At 40.5% G+C, this 9,788-nt stretch overlaps 1 protein-coding gene across 1 annotated transcript in view; it reads left to right on the top strand.

Annotated features, from left to right (window-relative positions):
• Nucleotides 1-9,788, top strand: part of MTHFD1L (methylenetetrahydrofolate dehydrogenase (NADP+ dependent) 1-like) — a 178,039-nt gene that overhangs the window by 44,644 nt on the left and 123,607 nt on the right. Inside the window, exons 12-15 of the mRNA XM_010840821.1 lie at nt 1,711-1,757; nt 5,439-5,546; nt 6,391-6,465; nt 8,225-8,327. Coding sequence (XP_010839123.1) covers nt 1,711-1,757; nt 5,439-5,546; nt 6,391-6,465; nt 8,225-8,327 — 333 coding nt within the window. The remainder of the gene's footprint in view (nt 1-1,710; nt 1,758-5,438; nt 5,547-6,390; nt 6,466-8,224; nt 8,328-9,788) is intronic.

A 9,788-nucleotide genomic window follows, 5' to 3' on the forward strand; every position in this document is an offset into this window, starting at 1 on the left:
TCTCATCAGAGCTGCCTTGTGGGGCTGCAGGAGCTCTGGAAGCTGACTGTGGACTGGGGCATGAGGTGAAGTTCCTCTGTGGCTGTGGTTGTGCTGAGATCTGGCTCCTACATGTTCACTCATCTTTTTTCATCGGTTTATCGTGAATCATTCTTCAGCTCACTTTGTAACAGCATTCATTGCCACAATTCTTGTTCTCAGTACTTTGTGGTTTTTAGCAGTATTATATTTATATTGCTGTTACAAGTATTAATAATTCCTAACTTTAAGTACTCTTAGAATGTCGTATTTTATGTAGTGCAGTGAACACTAAACTTGGACAAGAAAGCTGGGGTTTTATTTGTGGCTATCTTCCTTACTGCTGTGTGACCTTTAGCCAGTCATAACCTCTCTGAGCCACAGTTGTAAAAGGCATATAGTACTAGGCTTACCAATTTGTTGTGAGGACCAAATAGTATATAAAAATACGGTAAACTGTAAAATAATAATGGATGCACAGGGTATTGTTTTAGGAAAGAGAAGTCTTTTTAATGTGATAACTTTACTATTTTGAGGGATAAACATTATGATAAATCGTACATACTATTAACTAGAATAAACTGATAGAGTCTATAATATGTGAATCTGTTTATCAGGTAGATTTTATTTAGGAAACATTTTTTGGTACTTAAATTCATGCACATTTTATTAAAAAAATTTTTTTAAATTCTTATTGGAGTGCAGTTGCTTGATAATGCTGTGCTAGTTTCTACTGTACAGCAAAATGAATCAGCCATGTATTTACAAATATCCCCTCCCTGTTGGACTTCTTTCCAATCAGAGCACCACAGTGCATTGAGTCGAGTTCCCTGAGCTGTACAGTATGTTCTCAGTTAGAAAACTAACATCTATTTTCTACACAGTATCAATAGTGTATATGTGTCAATGCCAATCCCCCAATTCATCCCACCCCCCTTCCCCCTTGGTATCCATACATTTGTTCTCAATGTCTGTGTTTCTGTTTCTGCTTTGTAAATAGGATCGTCTATACCACATGAGCACTTTAGATAAAGCATAGCCATATCTAATAATTAATGAAATAATCCCGTATTTGGTGTAACAACATTTGCCACATTATGCTTGTGTGTGCTGTGTGCTTAGTCGCTCAGTGGTGTTCGACTCTTTGTGACCCCGTGGACTGTAGCCTACCAGGCTCCTGTCCGTGGGATTCTCCAGTCAAGAATACTGGAGTGGGTTGCCATGCCCTCCTGCAGGGGATCTTCCCAGCCTGGAAATTGAACCCTCGTCTCCTACATTGCAGGCGTATTCTTTACTGTTTGAGCCACCACCATGGGAATCCCATGGATACTGGAGTGGGTAGCCTATCCCTTCTCCAGGGGATCTTCCTGACCCAGGAATTGAACCGGGGTCTCCTGCACTGCAGGTGAATTCTTTACTAGCTCAACTACCAGGGAAGCCCGTATTATGCTTACCCTCTTCTAAACAAAGAGACCAAAGTCCTTCAAAGTCCTCAATACAGAGCGGGACATAGGGGGAACATGCCCCCTTTCTGTTCTCCTTTGCCATACCAGTAATGCTTCTCAGTGCCTGTACTTCTTACATCTTGGGGATACATCCCTCCCTGTTGGGTTTGAGGAACCGTTTCCCTGGGGCTCCTGTGTAGCTGTACTTGGGCAACTCATCTCAAATGCTACCTGCTCTGTTGTTTAGGAGGAGCTGCAGGTGGTGGATATGCCCAGGTCATCCCTATGGAGGAGGTAAGATTTCAAAGAGATACGTGTCTTATCACTGTTTTTCCCTCCTGGAACCTTATAGACCCATAGTACTTTATCTTCCAACCCAAAGTCCTAAAGGCTTTGAAAACCAGAAGTGTTTGCATGACTCATTTGGGAGCAAAACCTGACATTTACTGTTAGGAACTTCTTGTGGATTTTGTCTATGCTGCTTGTTGTAAATATTCATAAATTTTTCTGCAGAAATACTGTTTTTGATTAATGGATGCTGACCTGGACCTTGCTTGGAATGTTTTATAAATAGATTATGTACATCACACTACCTTTCTGCATTCCAAAAAATTCTGAGTCCCAAAACCCACCTCAGGGTTCTGGGTGAGAGGATGCAGAGCTATATCTCCATGTGTTATTCTGCTGAATTCAGGAAGGCTGGACTCTTCACCTCTGTGGATTGAGACTGCAAAATCAAATCCAGCCGGCCGTCTATATCCCCAGGTTCCACATCCATGGTTTTTAACAGTTGCAGCTTAAAAACAGAAAAAAAAATTTTTTCCAGAAATTCCAAAAAGCAAAACTTGAATTTAATGCACACTGGCAGCTATTTCCATAACGTTTACTTGGTATTGGGTATTTATGATAAGTAGTCTCGTGATGATTTAGATTATACTGGAGGATGTGTGTATGTTTGTATACAATACTACCCTATTGGACATAAGGGACTTTGAGTGTCTGGTTTTCGGTGTCTGCGGGAGTCCTGAAACCAGTTTCCCATGGAGGGATGACCATGGTTCCAGGGAAGAATGGTCCAAAAGCAGCAGTGGTGTCAGTTCTTTTTTCTCCAAGATCACCTTCTTCCACCCACGTAATCCACCCCGCGTAACTCTTGCTGGTCCCCTGGGTCTAACCATGACCAGGTCCCATCAGTTCCACTCTTTGCATCAGTCTCTTGGGTCAGGTCCTAAGAAAACTTCCTAAACCCGTGTCTGAGCAGGTTACTTTCCTGCTGTGTTTGTCTCAACAGGGACTCCACCACTGTCTGTCCAGCACAGCACAGCCAGTCCCCGTGTGCCTGTGTTCCTGCTGTCTCCCCAGCCACCCGCCGTCTCAACTTCCCACAAACCACACTGTCTCTCTCCACCCTGTCAAGCTCCTTGGATTCCTGCTCTCTCGTCTCTTGGTTCCAAGTCTGGAAGGTTTTTCCCTTCCTTCCCTGCCCTCTCTGCCCAGCTCACACATCCAGCTTCTTTTCCATCCATCCGACACATCTCTTCCTTCTCCACGTTTACCTCCCTGTGGTCCCCTGGCCATGGTGGAGCCCACAGGCCTCAGCACTTAGCAGCATGCCCAGCACTAGGGGGTATTTGTTGTTTATGCTGAAGGACAAAAACCTGTCTGTCTGTACTTAGTCACCGAGTTGTGTCCAGCTCTTTGTAACCCCATAGACTATAGCCCGCCAGACTCCTCTGTCCATGGGGTTTCCCAGGCAAAAATACCAAAGGGGTTTGCCGTTTCCTCCTCCAGGGATCTTCTCAACCCAGGGATCAAATTCATATCTCCTTCATCTCCTACATGGGCAGGTGGTTTCTTTACCACTGAACCACTTGGAAAGCCTTTAGTTGAAGGAATAGTTGTTTTTTTGTTTGTTTGTTTGTTTGTTTTAACCCATGGAGATGTCAGCACCATGGAAACTGGAGGGAAATTTTGGCTGTTCTTTAAATATTGGGAGTGGGAATGAGAATGAATAGTCCGAGGTTTTGCAGAAAAGAAGAGCCCTGGGCCCCACATCTGCAGGGGCATGAGTAATATTCACAATCTGGGCATCTTCAGAGCTGGGGCCAGGGTGGGGATGCAGTGTGAGGAATGTAGCCTGGGGAGCAGCTGAGGGTTTTGCTGTCGAGGATGGAAATAGCCTTGGTGTTCACTGTCATGTGCCTATGCCAAATGGAGGTGTAAGATAGTCAGGGCTATCTTATGATAGCTGAGTAGGTGAAACGCAGGCAGTTTGTTCTTGAATTCAAGGACCTCCAGTGTCTTCTCTGTCTATCCATCCTCAGCTCTGAGCAGAGTGCCTGCTAGAGTACCTGTATTACTTGTTCAGAAGTTAATTTCTTTTTAAAAAAGCTACTTGTATGTGTTTTCAAATGATTGCTTCTTTACAAAAGTGAAAATCTGGAAGCAACTTAAATAAAAAATTTTGTTATATATGCATGACTATACAGCCCCTGTGAACAGTAGCCATACACAAACAAGATATTTTTTTTTCTTTGCTTACTTCTTAATTTTTTTAAATTATGAAAATATGATAGCACATTTACAGGAGACTTGGAAAATATTACAAACTTGGAACAAAGTTACATATAGTTCTACGATGTAGTACAGTTATTTTTTAAGTAGATAAATTAAGGTTTTTAGTTGGAGTTTTAATATCAAACTGTCAAAAATTAATAGAATGAATATACAGAGAAGTAGAAGGATATACTAGACCTGAAAAGCACTATAAACCAATTAAATGTAATTAAGATTTATAAAATTTTCACACAACAGTAGGATACAAATTTTATACAAGTTCCATAGGCTATAAACTAGGAGTCACTGGAACATATTCAGGGGCATAACAGCAGGTTCAAAAATTTCATGGTGTGAAGGTATTGAAATCATACAAAGGTTCTCTTAGCAACATAAAGAAATACTGTGTTGTAAAAAAAAAATCAGGGAATTAACATGTGATGCAGTATTATTAACTAAAGTACAGATTTTGTTCAAATTTCACAAAATTTAATGCTAGTCGCCATTATTTATTTTCATACCTCATTCAAGGTTCCAGATCATATTTAATTGCACTGAGCAGCTATAGCTACATGCAACAAATTTTGATAAATTTTCTTTTCATTTTTCTACTATGACAAATATTTTCTAATTTTCCTAAAAATGGACATTTAATTTCCAAATACATGGGATTTTTAAAGTATCTTTGATATCAACTTCTCATTTTGGTACTATTTTCTCATTTAAAAGCTTTGTTCTCTTCCATCACACCCTGTATTTTTTTTTTTTTTCAGTCTTCTGACTTTATTGAAGCTTTCAATGGCTAAGTCAAAGATCTCTCTTTGTAAATGTCACATTGCACTTGAAACTATGTGGGTTGTTTTCCAATATCTTTTGATATTGATCTCTACAATACGCTTTTAAAGAAGTTAACAGATTACAAATATGCTAATTCTGCATGTAATAATCATGTGTGCGCCTAAGATTAGAAGAAAAATAACAGAAATATGAAGTTGTGATGGTGATACATTTTTTTCTCTTTCTTCGGCTGTCACATTTTGTATTTTTCTGTTTCTACTGTGTGTTTTGTTCCCTGCGATGTTGCCAAGTACATTTGATATGATATTATTTTCCTAATTATAAAACAGTACATAAAAAAAATAAATAAAATAAAACAGTACATAAAAGTACGTAAAAAAAGAAAACCAAAATAAGGAAACCAATCATTAACTCCACCAGAATTGTTCCCCTCTTAACCTGAAAAAGGAAGGATTTAAAAGTGGAAAATCCCGACATTGGTTTTTCTGATTTAGGCTTTGTAAAACATACCTAACCATTGTAGGGGTGTGCAATTAGCATATTATTTTGTTTAGTCAGAAAGCTCTTCAATACTGCAGATGGTTGTTTGAAGCAAGTTAGATGTTTCATTTCATTTTCTAGTTCAACCTTCACCTTACTGGGGACATCCACGCCATTACTGCTGCCAATAATTTGCTGGCTGCCGCTATCGATGCAAGGATTTTGCATGAAAACACTCAAACAGATAAGGTGAGACAGCCCCCTTATTGGCCATTTTGGGCATCTTACCCTGGGAGTTCTGGATTAAGGCGTTCATGGAAAAAGTTTTGGAGTGTCCAAGTTGTCTGAAATCCTATTCAAAATTTTGTGAATTAGATACGTGTCCATCCTTCTCAAGGAGAGAATCTCTACTTCAGTCTGATTCTCAAATGAGTTTCTGACCACTGCCAAGTTAATGAAAGAATTCTACTAGTTGTACTTTTTAAGCCAAATTCTCTTCGTTTTGCCCATAGGTATAATCTCTGGTCTGTACTAAGGGGATTGGAGAGATTCTTTTTAAGATTCTCATGTTAGAGGCAGCTGGTCTCAATGCCCTGTTAAACATGTCAGACCTCCTTTTTGGCTGAGGGTGTACAGTCTGAGATGTAGCTCACACAGGGGACACAGTACCAGATGCTAATTCCTCATAGATGCCAGTTCCTCATAGACATAGGATGTGGATAAAAGTGGGAATTTTTGGCATATTTCACAAAAGTCCTGACATCCTCCAATTAAACCGACTCTCTAGTGAGTTCTTAAAGCTAAAGGCAGCTATAGAGATAATTTTTAATTTGATAGTTAAAAGGCTGTAGATCAAGAAATATATTTTCATGCAAGCTCTTTACAATGTGCATTATTTCAGATCTAGTTGAGATTTATTAAAATGACAGGACTTAAGTCTAAATTGTTTACATTAGCCAAGAATTTTAATAGGGTCTCTAATCCAAACAGTTTAGTTATAAATGTAATGAACTGTGTCATATTCTGTAAATTGTCCACATTCGTGGTTGGCCCTTAAACTTGTGTGAGTTTTGTTTTTGTTTTGTGTTTTTAGGCCCTGTATAATCGACTGGTTCCTTCAGTGAATGGTGTTCGAGAATTTTCAAAAATTCAACTTGCTCGGCTGAAAGTAAGTTTCCAGTTAATGGTTCTTTAACAAAAAAATACCCTGGAAACAAATCAAAAAATTGAAACCAGAAATCTTGAACTTGATTTGAGTTTTGGTTTTCAGATACCTTATACATATATATATACATACACATATATAAAGTAGATTTTATATATATATATATATAAAACTCTTAAAAAGGCAGAACAGTGTAGCAAAGATTGCATGGAACTAGATGCCTGAGGCCTGGATCCTGCACCAAAAAGCTGGTGAACAAATTAGTTCTCGCTTGTAGATGTCAGCTTCTTCATCTATAAAATGAGAGGACCACTTTGCTGAGAACTCTTGTCAACCAACAAATGAGGACGGCCAAGAGTCTTTTCCATAACATGTTTTAACTTTCTAGGGAAGCCTTTGAAAACTCATCTATTTCATTTTTTATTGCAGCAAGGTATTAAGATTGTATTTGTGGATGTGCTCTTAATTCTTATCCATTTTGCCATTTTCTGGTGCTGTTTGCTACTTAACATCCTTTGAATCATGGATTTTCCCCTTGCTTTTTTTCAGAAATGAAAAAATAACTTTAATTTACAACCATTAATTGGTGGAATGGGTTTAAGAAATTTATCGCCTGGCTTCTTACTAAACCAAGTTCAATTTGTTGAGAATGCACAATATACAATATACTATCCTCAGCAACTCCACCATTTATATAGTTTCTGTTTCCTACATTCTTTTCTTAGACTTTGTTTTCGTCTAGTCGCTAAGTCGTGTCAGACTCTTTGCAAACCCATAGACTGTAGCCCACCAGGCTGCTCTGTCCAATGGGATTTCCCAGGCAAGAATACTTGAGTGAGTTTTCATTTGCTTCTCCAGGGGATCTTCCTGACCCAGGGATCAAACCTGCATCTCCTATATTGGCAGGCACGTTCTTAGCACTGAGCCACCAGGAAAGCCCTAAGAAAGCCCTAAAATTTATCACAATAAATAATAAAAAGACATGCAGTCTCAGACTGTGTCCCTTAAGCGAAAGTAAAAATGTTTTTCATCCCGGAACCAGTCTACTCAGGTTCTTATCCTTCTGATTAGAGTTTAAATTCCACAGTCAGGACTAAGCTCCCAGTATTTCTTCTTAACATACCAGGATGGCTGGCATGTGGCAGACACTCTTATATACTATCAAAAAGCACTTTCTTAAAATGTTTCCTTTGTAGAAAAAGATGCATTTAAAGTTTTAATTTTTTTTCTAATGGAAATAGAAATGACTTGAACTCATAGACATAAAACTTAAATTATTGGGATTTATATCAGAAAAGAAGAATTAATGAACTCAAGCATCAATTAGATAGACCGTTTATGCCCCTTCTGAGCACAGCATGAGTTGACCACATAACCTGAGATCATAACAGGCAATGCAACACTTGTTCTTTGTATATTGTCACCTGCATCGTCACCTTTTAAGAGTTTGAGCAAACTCCAGGAGATGGTGAAGGACAGGGAAGCCTGGCGTGCTGCAGTCCATGGGGTCGCAAAGAGTAGGACGCGACGAAGCGACTAAACAACAGTAACAATTACAAATATCCGTGTCTTCCATTTAGGGCGTGTTTGGATTCTGACATTTATTTATGAGTTGGCCTAACCTGCAATTTACTTGAAGTTCAGCTTAGTTTTTAAAAAGGTTGTCCTAGTTACGGAGGAAGTAAAAGTAGAGACAATTTGATTACATCTTGCTTTCTATTTCTTCTAAAACCCGTTGCATTTTGTTCTTCTTAACCACTAGAGACTGGGAATAAATAAGACTGATCCGAGTGCGCTGACCGAAGAGGAAATGAGGAAATTTGCCCGTCTTGACATCGACCCCTCCACCATCACATGGCAGAGAGGTGGGTGCTGGTGGCCGGATGAGGAGGGCGACACGTCCTCCAGCGGGCGCCCCTCAGTTGATTTCACACACGCACGATTGTATTTCTTCCGCTGTCTTCCCAGCTTGCGTTGCACAGTCGCTCCATTAACTCAGTCACTGTTGTTTGACCAGCCCAGCCTTTCTCATCCTAGTTGGGAGAAATAACTGTGCCCTTAGCTCATCCCAATCACTCTGGCTCTACCAATTTCCCAGGAAAAATACTTTCTTCCTGTCTCTTCTCTGAGCTCTTGTCTTCTGTTAGTGGGAGGACTGTCTGTGGCTCCCACTGCCTCTCTACCGGGCACCCTAATTTTAATTTCTTCCTTTCTCTTCCCTTACCAACCAGGTCTGAGCCCCTCAGAAATTTCTGTTTTCAGTGGGGAATTTTTTTCTCTGAGTATAATGCTTCCAGCCACTGATGAGAATCCTAACACTTGAAATGCGGCATGAAGGGACTCCGGCCCTAGCCTCCCTGTTTCCCTCTTTGCTGTGACATCCCCTCTCCACTGCCACCCCACCCTGCTGTCTGCAAGGGTGGGATGTGGGTGGGGTGGGCAGGAAGTCACCGAATGTGGAGTCAGGAGCCTTGAGCGGATGTCTCCCTCGCCACTAACTTAACTGCGTGACCCTGAGCAAAGCACGGAGAAGGCAATGGCACCCCACTCCAGTACTCTTGCCTGGAAAATCCCATGGACGGAGGCTGCCTGGTGGGCTGTCTGTGGGGTCACACAGAGTCGGACACAACTGAGTGACTTCACTTTCACTTTTCACTTTCATGCATTGGAGAAGGAAATGGCCACACACTCCAGTGTTCTTGCCTGGAGAATTCCAGGGATGGGGAAGCCTGGTGGGCTGCCATCTATGGGGTTGCACGACTGAAGCGACTTAGCAGCCCCAGAGCAAAGCACATGCCTGTTCTGGCAAATGGAAATGGAGTCGATAATACATGCTTCCAGGCATGTGGTAACAGCACTTGATAAAACCTAAAGAAGAATCAGATAGTGTGTACTCCTGATCCTTCCTTTGTTTTTCTTCTCAGAATTCCCCTATCACCACATTTCTCCATTTCTACACACTTTTTTTTTTTTTAACTGAAGGATAATTGCTTTACAGAATTTTGTTATTTTCTGTCAAACCTTAACATGCATCAGACATAGGTATACATATCTCCTCTCCTTGTTGAACCTCCCTCCCATCTCCCCCATCCCACCCCTCTAGGTTGATACAGAGCTCCTGTTTGAGTTTCCTAAGACACAGCAGGAGAGGGTGAGGTGTATGGAGGGAGTAACAAGGAAACATATTACTATATGTAAAGTAGATAGCCAACGGGAGTTTGCTATATGTAACATTTTTTTTTTAAAATTATGAGTAGATGCCTGATTTATTGCAGTTACCTTTTAGTAGATTTTCTTACTTCCATTTCCAACCCCCGCCCCCCCCC

The sequence above is a fragment of the Bison bison genome, unplaced genomic scaffold (genome assembly GCF_000754665.1).
Source record: "Bison bison bison isolate TAMUID 2011002044 unplaced genomic scaffold, Bison_UMD1.0 scf7180017864148, whole genome shotgun sequence".
Taxonomy (NCBI): Eukaryota; Metazoa; Chordata; class Mammalia; order Artiodactyla; family Bovidae; genus Bison; species Bison bison.